Source organism: Nothobranchius furzeri, chromosome 11 (assembly GCF_043380555.1).
Source record: "Nothobranchius furzeri strain GRZ-AD chromosome 11, NfurGRZ-RIMD1, whole genome shotgun sequence".
NCBI lineage: Eukaryota > Metazoa > Chordata > Actinopteri > Cyprinodontiformes > Nothobranchiidae > Nothobranchius > Nothobranchius furzeri.
The window spans coordinates 67,363,247-67,375,557 of NC_091751.1; the positions used below are offsets into that span (position 1 = coordinate 67,363,247).

General features: G+C 45.9%; 1 protein-coding gene across 1 annotated transcript; it reads left to right on the top strand.

Moving 5' to 3' along the window:
- On the top strand, window positions 1–11,812 carry c8b (complement component 8, beta polypeptide). The gene is made up of 12 exons (XM_015957636.3): window positions 1–213; window positions 317–449; window positions 5,459–5,606; window positions 6,007–6,148; window positions 6,277–6,409; window positions 8,714–8,911; window positions 9,011–9,251; window positions 9,353–9,481; window positions 9,561–9,724; window positions 11,147–11,300; window positions 11,467–11,538; window positions 11,615–11,812. Exons 1-12 carry the CDS (start codon window positions 149–151, stop codon window positions 11,767–11,769), a joined length of 1,734 nt encoding a protein of 577 aa, XP_015813122.1. The 5' UTR covers window positions 1–148; the 3' UTR covers window positions 11,770–11,812.
- The last annotated feature ends 499 nt before the right edge of the window (window positions 11,813–12,311 follow it).

The window sequence follows — 12,311 nt, forward strand, 5'->3', positions numbered from 1 at the left end:
GGCACCTGAGCAGGTTCACGGCTCTCATGTATTCAGCCAAAGGCAGCCGTGAGTTCATATAAAGGCCGATATTGATCCGTGTGTGTTTACACGGCCAGCTGAACACAGTCCTCTGCTGCATCGCACTCAGCTGTAACACACAACCACGATGACACGGGTGAGAACGCTCGTTACTCACAGCTGCCTGCTCTGTGTGGCCCTGCTGCTCCTGAGGTAGGACGACATTAGTCTCCTGTCTGATATCAATAACGTTTCTTAGACGTTCACATTTCACTGAAAGACCGGCGTGAATTTGATTCTCGTGCCCACGTCACAGTGAAGCTGGTGAAACCACAGGGAGAGGCCGCGGCGCCCGCTCAGCCGATAACCGGGTCCTGGTCCACCCGGTGGACTGTGCTTTATCAGAGTGGAGCAGCTGGTCACGCTGTGACACCTGCACAAGGAAGAGAGTAAGTATGACAACACAGAGAAGTTAAAAGGCAGCACTTTGAACAACCTCAGCCTGGAGAAACAGAGATTAGTCCTGACTGGACAACGACTAGGGTGAGCGGGGCCAGATTACAAAGAGTTTCAATAGTTCTCTGATATCAAAAATGTTGAGTGAGTTCCTGCAAATGCTGATTTATACACCTTCATGTATTTATATGTAATTATGCGGTTAAAAGGAAGCTAACTGTTGTTGTATTTATTTCAGGAATTCCTTAAAAAATCTGCATAATTACCGTAAAGTATAAATGCGAAACAATGAAAAGTAAACACGCTGTTTTACGGATTATTCTCATGTCATGTTGTGTTCTCATATATTTATATTTTAGAGACTTACTTGTCCGTGAAAAGTTCATCAACTCTGCATCAGCCGAGGTATTCCTTAAATTTGAAGCAAGTAAGCGGTAGTCTAACGCTATTGGTTAGTTCTGGTCGGCGCTCGGTTTCCTGTTGCGGTTGTCCCTCTGCGGGGCAGGGGAGGTGCTCAGCAAAAAAAAAAAAAAAATGAAGACGTATTGCTCACATTATATCACGGTACATGATAAGATAATCACTTTTACGAATTTCTGACAAATCATACATCATTTCTGGAAGGGGAAAACTGCAGAAAGCTGCTTTAAAGTGACAGTGTGTATTTTCCCTGGCAATAAGGGCAGTAGATACCTAAATCCTTGCAAGCAAGCATTATTTTTGTGGTCAAGTAAGACCTTACCAACCGATGGCCATCCATGCATCCATCTATCGTTTTTCTTCCGCTTATCCAGAGTCAGGTCCCGGGGGCAGTAGCCTAAGTCAAGACGCCCAGACTTCCTTCTCCCCAGCCACTTGGGCCAGCTCTCCCAGGGGAATCCCAAGGCGTTCCCTGGCCAGGTGAGAGACATAGTCCCTCCACCGTGACCTGGGTCTACTTTTAGGTCTCCTCCCAGTTGGACGTGCCCGGAAAGCCTGATCAGTGAGGCGTCCAGGAGACATTCTGACCAGATGCCCAAGCCACCTCAACAGGCTCCTCTCGATGGGGAGGAGCAGCGGATCTACTCCGAACCCCTCCCGGACCACTGAGCTTCTCACCCTATCTCTAAGGGAAAGCCCATCCATTCTGTGGAGAAAACTCATTTTGGCCGCTTGTATCCACGATCTCGTTCTTTCTGTCACTGCCCAAAGCTCATGACCATAGGTGAGGGTAGGAACGTAGATCGACCGGTAAATTGAGAGTTTCGCCTTCTGACTCAGCTCTCTCTTCACCACGACAGACCGGTACAACGCCCGCATCACTGCAGATGCAGCAACAATCCGCCTATCGATCTCACGCTACAGTTTTCCCTCACTCGTGAACAAGACCCCGAGATACTTAAACTCCTCCACTTGTGGCAGGACCTCATGCCTGACCCGGAGAAGGCGTTCTACCCTTTTCCGAATCAAGACCGTGGCCTCAGATTTAGAAGAGCTGATTCTCATCCCAGCTGCTTCACACTCGGCTGCAAACTGGTCCAGCGAAAGCCGAAGATCACGTTCTGATGAAGCCAACAGGACCACATCATCTGCAAAAAGCAGAGACCTGATCCTCAGGCGACCACAACGGATGCCCTCCACACCTTGGCTGCACCTAGAAATCCTGTCCATAAAGGTTATGAACAGAATCGGTGACAAAGGGCAGCCTTGGCGGAGTCCAACTCTCACTGGGAACGAGCCCATCTTACTGCCGGCAATGTGGACCAAGCCCTGACACCGGTCATACAGAGACCTAACAGCCCGTATCAGAGGGCCTGGTACCCCATACTCCCGGAGTACCCCCCACAGGGCCCCCCGAGGGACGCGGTCAGACGCCTTCTCCAAATCCACGAAACACATGTAGACTGGTTGGGTAAATTCCCACGCACCCTCCAGGATCCCCCTAAGGGTATAGAGGGTACTCGGGGCAGCAGTAGCTCAGCAAGTTGAGCGGGCAGTCCAGTAATCGGAAGGTTGCAGGTTCGATCTCAGCTCCAGTCAAAGAATTCTGCTTTTGTGTCCTTGGGCAAGACACTTAACCCACCTTGCCTGCTGGTGGCAGTCGGAGGGACCGGTGGCGCCAGTGCTTGGCAGCTTTGCCTCTGTCAGTGCGCCCCAGAGCAGCTGTGGCTACATCGTAGCTCATCACCATCAGTGTGTGAATGTGTGTGTAAATGGATGAACGATACACTGTAGTGTAAAGCGCTTTGGAGTCCTTACTCTGAGAGGCGCTATACAAGTGCGGGTCATTTATTATTTATTACACATTGCTGGTCCAGTGTTCCACGGCCACGACGAAAACCGCATTGCTCATCCTGAATCTGAGGTTCGACGATCCAACGGACCCTCCTCTCCACAACCCCTGAATAGACCTTACCAGGGAGGCTCAGGAGTGTGATCCCCCTGTAGTTGAAACACACCTAACGGTCCCCTTTTTTAAATAGGATGGCCATTAGGGTAAAAAATCCTTGGGAGTGCAACCTCCAGCAAAATAACAAGAACATCAAATTCCCTCGCAAGGAGTGAAGAGGTAAATGTGTTAAAGAACAACTTTTATTAATGCTGAAAGTTTTGTAACCATTTGTTTCGGATCAGTAAATACATTCTGTCCTCATGGGCTTCCGTAGAAGGAAACATGGCATTCAATATGGCGTCACCCAGAGACTTAACGCTCCCGTGTATTTTAGACTCAATTTTTATGCTTACACGTTATGAAGCCACCAATATCTTTCAACAACTGGGCATCTTTTAATTCATTTACAACAACATTTCAATGGATATTTCCAGGGATTAACAGTCAAAACTACACATTGTCACTTTAAAACAGTTCATGTGTTTTTACAAACTGAGGCTGCTGAAAGCACTAACTACAACAGCTTTAAGTGTTTCTAACATTAGTACAGAGGTCCAACCTCTGGCCCCAGATCTGCTGTGCTTGTTGCCAAACTCAGCTCACACTGAAAGAATGACAGCTGATGATTAGACTAACAGATATACATATTTGTTCTGGAATTAAATTTTAGGGACAAAAATGTGAACATTTTCTTGTGGGTCTGAAATGTGATAAACTGGTTTTCTAATTTGTTTTTAGTGCATCGTCATCATCTAGAAAAGGATCTGGGCCCCACTTTCTTCAGTAATAATTTTACCTTTAACTTAAAGCCAGTGAGTGTTTGTGGTCCCATTTATCCTGATCGTTTGGATCAGACTTTACCTTAAACATTTTTAAAAAGATCTTAACTTGGTAAAAAATAAAAATGTCACACTTTGGACACGCCTGGCATTAAGCATCTGAATGTCTAATAAATCAGGTAAAAGCACAATCAGACACGTGCATTTAGCTGCTTTAGCTTGTGAATGGATGCAGGATTAAACCTACAGATCTAATATTGTGTCACCCTCCTGCTCTATTGTCACTGTTGTGTTATTGGTCCGGAACCATAGACATATGGTAATGTGGGCGGTCCACGTCTGAAACCGTTATGATGTGTCACAGTGGGAGCCAAGAGGAGGTTAGGACCCAAAAATGCAGAGATGCCAGAAGGCACGGGTTGGTAGAAATAACGTAAAATCCTTTATTAATGACTAAATCCAAAAAAAAAAATCAAAAAGTCCTAATAACAAAACCTAGAGAATTCAAAAACCAAAATCTAGAGGGGAGGGGAGGGGAGGGGAGGGGAGGGGAGGGTGACAAGAACAATGTCCCAACAACACACAGAGACGCAGACAGGGTTAAATACACCGGGACATGATGAGTGGAAGATCAGCTGCAGGTGCGTGGGGAGGGAAACCGAGTGAAAACAATTAACTAATCAAGGAGAGGAAACTAACATGACCTAAGAGCAAAAACAAAACCTAAAGACCAGAAGAGCAGCTAAATAACTAATGTTCTAAGGGGGGAAGGAAAGACAGGAAATCAGACGTGGAAACGGAGCGAAGCTTTCCGAGATTTTCAGAATAAAGAAACGTACTGCCTTCCGGTTGCTTTACTTAAAAAAAAAGTTACTAACTGTGTGGCCCCGTGAGAAGTTATCACCTAGCTAGCGGTCTCCTTTGTTTTTCAGGTCCGTATTGGCGATTATAAAACGGACAGAACATAAAACACAAACCTTTTGGAGCCATGTTGTAGTTTTCTCCTGCTTGTTGTTGTGTTTACTGACGAAGTCACTCGTGTGGCTTCGTGCTCGGTCGGTGACAGCTGCTCCCCTGCCGCTTCGCGTCTCGTGGGAAGGGCCAAGCAGCAGCTTACGCGAGCAAGACGTGCTGCTGCAGTAATGTGCTGCTGACGGCTCCTGTGGAAAGAAGGGGTTAGAGGGGGGTGGAGCACACAATGAGACACACGAGGGAGACGCAGACGCAGACCATGACATGGTGACCGTGGGTCCTCCCAACAGACAGAAATTAGATCTTATAAAACACACACACACACACACACACACACATACAGAAGACATATTTAAAACATAACATCAATAATAACATTGGGGCTAAGAGCTACATTATAAACTTTACAAACCCAACCAGTGTTTCTGGTCTTCATGCTACATGTGTTATCAAACTGGATTTTGGTATTTAAACAAAAAATGTTCACCCATTTCTTGCCAAACCCCATTTCTCTTAATAAAGCAGACTTCTCTGATATATGGTGCTGTTATTTTGTTAAATTACTAATCAGTTGTGGTTAATCTGAAGACGTTCCACTCGGATGGAGGCAGATTAGATAAATAATCCTCACAGAGAAACACTTCACGGATAATTCAAGGCTTTTAAACATTTAAGAGCTGCTTTTCTCTGTGGACTGTAAAGAGCTCCTCTGCTGCTGATGTACTCCAGCCCTCCATCTACCCACTTTACTAGAGGGGGATTAATAAACTTGACATGACAAAGTGAAAACAGCCCACTAATGTGATTTCAGCTCTTACAGCTCCCTGGAGGATGGTGGTTGTGTGACCCTTCTTGTTTTTATGTCCCTGCTCCCATCCAGTACCGCTATGCTAGACTGGACCAGCCTTCCCAGTTTGGAGGGGAGCCGTGCAGCTTTCATGGCAGGCAGAAGGAGGCTTGTGAGGTTGCAGCTCGCTACGCCTGTGATAACATTCCTGTGTGTGAGGGGTTCCTGTGCACTCAAACAGGTATCTCCAAGCCAATCCATCCCTCGATGCAGGAGCAGCAAACATTAATGCTAGCTAAAGGCTTTAGAGATGCATCTGGTAGGGATCTGTCCCATTTGTTGAGAGAAACATCCAAGGACGTAATTTGGGGGGGGGGGGGGGGGCATGTCCCCCCCACTTTTTCCAAAGTCAAGTTTTGACCCCTGCACTTTTTACCATCCAAAAACAATATTACACTATATTAAATCGACACTGGTTGAGCTCTAGGACCAAGCGGAAAACAACCGTTTGTGTTGAAGCCTGTTTCCCATTAGAACATACTGAAAAGATCCCCACCCCCACCCCCCTACCCCGTGTCCCCTCCACTTCTAAAGTGAAAATTACGTCCACGGAAACATCAGATCTAAGCGTTTGCTTTCAGGTCGCTGCATCCATAGAACTCTGCAGTGTAACGGTGAGGATGACTGTGGGGACATGTCTGATGAAGCTGGCTGTAATAAGGTCCCCAAGCCCTGCAGGGTGGAGGCTGAGGAGTACTGGGGAATCGAAAACCTTGCCAAAGGGTGAGTCATTTTCCCTTTGCGCTGACGCCTGTGTAAGTCCAGCATGACTTTTACAAAATGTAATTATAAGAACATGTTTTCTCAAACCAGCTGCTGTACCGCTTCCTTCCCTGCTGCGGCTCTTTCAGGATAAACGTGCTGAACAGTAACCTGGAAGGTGTGGTGCTCGACAACAGATTCTACGCAGGCAGCTGTCTGCCTCAGTATATCCAGGATGTCCCTTTCAGGAAGCCGTTCAACCTGCAGCAGTACACATTTGAGGTCAAACGAATAACTTCAGTAGATATTCTGAAGAGTGTTTCTGAGTAAAGTTGTAAATAACTGTAGCTTCACCTGTTGTAGATGCATGGCGGTACCAGGGTAGATGTGTTCACCAGAAATATTAAGCAGTTAGTTTAAAGCCCACAAATCCACCTTGGGAATGTCTCCCAAAAAATTCTTAGATTTAAATATTGTAATCTGTCCTTAAGAGGCTCAACAAAAGGATAATCCCTCAGAATGTAAACTGGTGAAGAGTGAACCAAACCAGAAGAGGGGGAAGCAGCAGCATCATGCAACAGGGTATAGATGGGGTTCCTGTCGGGCCACGCTTCTGCTGTGGGTACCCGAGAAAAATAAATAGATTTATTAGACAATGCATGGTCTCTCCTACTACATATTGTAATGAATTAGATTATGTGTTATTTAATGAGCCTTGAGGCGTGGGATTCCATAGGAAATATGAAATCCACCTTACAGATCTGTGAGGTTATTTAAACCAGAAGATTGGATCTTTTTATTGCAGGGATTAGATAACCGCTTCGTATTCACTCAGAGACAACAGAAGAGAGAGAGAGTCAAGTTCAAAAGTTAAGAATTGTGTTACAAACAAATTAAACTAGACTGACTTTAAAACTAGTGATGGGAATTACGGCTCTTTTTAGAGAGCCGGTTCTTTTGGCTCAGCTCACCAAAAAGAGCCGGCTCTTTCGGCTCCCAAGTGGCTCCTCAGATTTTCTGTTGCGTAGAGTGCATTTATAACCAAAATAATACTAAACATATGTAAAATAATTTACTAATGTAAAAAAAGCAATATATCAACTGTTTATCATTTCTATGGATTTAATAACTGAACACTTTAAGAAATCTCCACTTCCCTACTGCTGGCGCTCATTTTCTCACCGTCTTCGTCGCACTCTCCTCTCTCTCGCTCGCCTTTTTCCTCCTCCTCATTCCTCTCGTCTCCCTCCTCCCACATGTGCTCTGCTGTGTGTCTGTCTGAGTCTGATCCTCCCTCTTCCCCACCCCTACTGCTCTGTGTGTGGACAGTCTGGACACGCAGTTACACATGTTGACCAATCGCCTGTAGCTTTCACCAAAGCGGGGGGGGTGGGGGGTGGACGGTTCCCAATGATGAGCTGGCTCCCGTCGTTCACTTCAAAGAGCCGGCTCTTAGAGCCGGTTCGTTCTCGACCGACACATCACTATTTAAACTAAATGTATGGTCTAACTAAAGTGGATGAGATGGTGAATGGATGACGTGTGATGTTAATCAGAACCAGCAAATCCGAAGAAGCGATTAGTTCTGACAGGAACTGAAGGTGATGTCTTCGCATTAAGCTTTGGTTAGGAGGTTCATAAACACATGAGACACCATTTGCCGGTCTACCTACCCTTCAGGAAGTCCCCGTTAGATCAGGAATGTCGAGGTCTAGCTTGACCCTCTCTGGAACCGAGCCGGTAGGAAAAGCAGCGGTTCCGATCAGTCCAGTCTGTGAGTTACTTCCGGGTACACGACAGGTTGTTGGCATCTGGTGAGACCCAAGCCTGGGTCTTGATGGTTCAGCTTTTATTCTGAAAGGAACTGTTGCCGCAGTTGGTATAGCAACGAAATTTTCAGCTTGTCGTTGTTCTTTCGGTTCAAGAGTTTAGATCAGGATCGACCACTCCGTCACTTTCTCTGGAACGCTTTGAACTGGCGTTAGAGCTGACGTGGCATAGTTTTATACTTCGGATGTTTTGGTTTATTGTCAAATGAAAAATTACCAAACACCATCAGAACCACGCCTCCGTCAGATCTGTAAGATTCTGATTGGATCAGTGAAAGTAATATGTCATGTCTTTTAACGCTACGTGAAATGAGTCCTGTAGGAACATTTAAAGTCATAGTACCGTTATATTTTATAGGATTATAATAAAGTAATTAATATTTTGATTTCACAGATTGGTCACATGTTATTTACTGACTAACACTTTGATGGATTAGCTTTATTAAAATAGAGTTCTTTGATTAATTAAAAGAAAAGAGTTCATTCTTCGTTCTTCTGTTGAGCTGAAAATAAGCAGGTTAGAAGGAATGCACGAGACCTTGAGACCATATCTCATGCAGACTAGTCCTGTACAGAGGAGGGAAAAAAACTGTCATTCCGTTCCGTTGCAATATGCAGAGTGCTGATTGGCTGGCCAAATAACTGCCACCGCTCAGTTTGGAGAAACTTTTTGTCATTTACTTTCTTTAATAATGAAAAGTGAACCAAGATTCCTCTGCTCCAGTTTTCACGTTGAAGACTTTATTTTGTTTTCCAGACAAAAGGCTCGTATGACTTCACCCTGCAGGCGTTTGAGTCCTACGCTGACTACATGGACTACACTATGAGTCAACGTACTTCCAAAACCTCGTTCTCCATCGGCTTTGGCGTCCCAGGTGTTTTCAATTTTGGGTTTAACTTCAGTGAAGAAAAATACAAAAAGTCTGTTAGGAAGATTCGACGTTCCTCTGGCAACGTGAGACGCCATCGTCCTTCTGCTTTTCTTTCCTGATGCAGACGTTTTTGAAACAGGATGTTCCTTTAAACTGTTGGATCTGTGTCCTCCAATCCTTAGACCAACAGTTTCATCAGAGCCAAAGCAGAGCTGCAGCTGGCCAGGTACATCCTTAAATCAGAGGATCTGGTGCTTCACCCTGAGTTCCTGCAGCGCCTGCGCTCCCTGCCTCAGGTTTACGTTTACGGAGAGTATAGACAGATCTACAGAGACTATGGCACCCATTACATCACCGAGGCCACCCTCGGGGGGGACTATGAGTACACCATCATCATAAATAAGCAGAAGCTGGAGAAAACAGGTTGGATGAGCACACTGGTGCTCCACATTTTGATCAGATTGGCCAGGAATTACTTCTGTCATCTGCTATCTCTGTCCTCCTTCTGCATGCGTGGTTTCCAGATTACTCTTTGGAGGACTTCAAGAACTGTGTGCAAGCCGGCCTCAACGTTGGAGCAAACATAGAGGGTGTTTATGTGTCTTTGGGAGTGAAAGGTGGTGGATGTGAAGGTCGTCTGAATGAGATGGGAGGTGAGGGTTCCTCTGGTTGACTCTCAGTTTGATGTTCCACAGTTTCATACCCCTAACACATCCCTCTGTCTCCTGTCAGAGGACACAAAGAAAGGCAGCGCGGTGGAGGACTTTGTTGCCGTTGTCAGAGGTGGAAGTAGTGAATCCATCACTGCTCTGATGTCTAAGAAGCTTCCGACGCCTCAGCTGATGAGGCTGTGGGGTGAAGGTGTTCGCTTTAACCCTGACTTCATCCAGAGCACGGTGAGTTCGGTCAGAGCAACAAAGGAAGGAGAGAGGAATAAATGGAAGGAGGTGCAGCGCATACAAAACACTGACCTGGTCTTCACCGGGGGTAGCATCCAACATGAAGTAAGCAGGTCCCACCACAGCATCTCAGTCAGATTCAGGTCCACTGATCCAGAACCTTGATTCTGTTGTAGACTAGTTGCTCACTTTGGATCATGGTTCTGTTTCATGTCCCAGTTTGGTTCAATCAGCTGTCAGACAGATGGCCTCACCACAGAATCTAGATACTTTGGTCTACAGGAGTTCATGATGGACACAGAGACAGTTAGGAGCCCAAACCATCAACCCTCCACCTCTTGGCATAAAGCTGGGATCAGATCCCAGAATACGGAATGCAGAATATCAGCAGGGGGGCAGATTGAGACAGAATGTCCTGTCACTGTGACCCGATTGATCATGCGCCCTGACTACTTGGACAAGGGAGATCTCTGTTTGGGTGACAGGTTAGCGCGTGTGACTTTCACCCGGGAGTGTGGGGATCGAATCCTGATTGGACCATTTTTTTTTATATCCGCCACAGATCCCTCTGAAGAACTCAGTATTGACGGCTTCAGCAACGCTGCGCCACTCCGTGGATTTTCTCTTATTTGTTTAGCAAAAGCACTTCCTTTCATTTCTCCACCTCACCCGCAGGTTTCTCAATTTCTGCTTCTGTGAAATTGCACTTCCTTGATCTGCCTTGATCTACAGTCGCCATCGTCATTGGCGGAGCGCGGCAACAGCCGGCTTATGTATATGCATGAGATCCACAAGGCACTTTGCATTGACTATTTATGGCAGTAAGTGGGCGTGGCGAGGGCGGGATGTGACTAAAATGCAGCTGAGAAACATTCTCGTTAGTCTACGATTTACGAAGCGGAGATTGCGTGCAGCTGTGCGTACTCCATGTTTGATAGATCACTAACCTGCTTGGTGTAAGTACATTTTTTTGGCTGAGCTTAAGTACGGTTTTAGTAAGGATTCTACGCAATGTTTGATAAATGAGACCTCAGATCTCTAAAAGTCCTGACTGGGAGAAGGTGGTCGTTTTGTTTTTCCTGTTATTTTTCCGCCCATCTCCTATCATTTCATGTGACAGTACTCCCGTCAACACACAATGTTATTATTTGTCTCTTCTTAGTTTCCAGTTATAATTAAGCTGCGCAGAAGGAATCAGAGCAGTTTGCCGTACCAGGATCACACAGAGTCAAAGTACAGCTGAGCTAATCAAAGGCAGTATGGAGAGCAAACCGCTAAAAGGTCCAAATGGTCAACGTGCCAAAAACCAATCTGCAGCTTTCAGTACCACGAGAGCTCTCCAGTCGGCTCAGTGAGAAAAGAGCTCATCCTAAGAGTGGAAACAAACCGGTTAGTGGTAAAATGTGTGTGTATCATCAGACACGGCCATTGTATGAGCTGGTGACGCCCAGAGACTTCACCAACGACGCCAGCCTGAAGAGAAACCTGAGAAGAGCTCTGTCCGAGTACCTGGCGGAGAGCAGCTCCTGCCGCTGTGCGCCCTGTCACCACAACGGGGAGGCTGTCCTCAAAGGTGCTTCTTCTTTCTCATCACCTTTAATAAACAATACATGAAGCCAGTAACATTATTAAGGCGAACTGCTGGGTTTTGAGGTTTTGGTTGCTTGTTAGGAGCATCTCCAGGCTGATATCTGATAGCGGCTTCAGCGATGTTAACAAAACTGTTCCTGGGTTAACAGGCAGTAGGTGTGAGTGTCTGTGTCCCTCTGGCTTCACTGGGCAGAGCTGTGAGATCAGTCAAAGGCCAAAAGGTCAGCCAACAGAGTGATTTTATTCTTGCGATCTCTGAGGTTCTGGCACGACCAAAGATATGCTCCTCTGTTGTAGACATGGCCATTGATGGCAGCTGGAGCTGCTGGGGAGCCTGGTCATCGTGCAGCGGGGAAAGAATGACGAGAAGTCGGCAGTGCACCAACCCGGCGCCGGCCAATGGAGGCCTGGCATGCAGAGGGCTGCAGCAAGAATCTGCTGAATGCTTTTAAATTTCTATTAAAGGTTTTATAAAGCTCCACCTGAGCAGCAGAAGATGTGTTGTCGGTTAACTGATATGGTGGAGGGGGTGAGGGGTCTTCAGAGGGGTCCTAACCACGTGTATCACATTTCTTGAAGCAACTTGCTATCATTTGAGGTATTTTTTTTTTTTGGGTAAGAGTCACAAGAAATCAAGAACTGCTTTATTTTAGATTTTCAGTTCATTGTTGCAACAAAACCCAACCGGAACAACAACAGACCATCAGTTAAACACGTGTCCCTGCAGCTCTGAACACTGAATCCTTGTGAACAAAGCTGTGAACATTAATTATACTGCAGAGGCGAGGTGTCAAACTCAAATTCACACTGGGCCAAAATGAAAAACTGGGATGAAGTCACGGGCCAAACTCAATATTTATTGGAAAGTGACAGAAAATGTGCACATTTTCCACAGATGTGTTGTTGAACCTTTTCATTAGGAAACAAACTTGTTTTTGCATGAACACTGAATCTGGTATGACCAAATTACACACGAGTAAGTACATTTCAATCA

Excerpts from the sequence above, each read along its gene's own strand:
- c8b (XM_015957636.3), top strand. The coding sequence starts at position 149 with ATGACACGGGTGAGAACGCTCGTTACTCACAGCTGCCTGCTCTGTGTG. Across the intron at positions 6,149-6,276 it reads ATCGAAAACCTTGCCAAAGG|GATAAACGTGCTGAACAGTA; the intron begins GTGAGTCATTTT and ends CGGCTCTTTCAG. Across the intron at positions 9,252-9,352 it reads GCAGAAGCTGGAGAAAACAG|ATTACTCTTTGGAGGACTTC; the intron begins GTTGGATGAGCA and ends CGTGGTTTCCAG.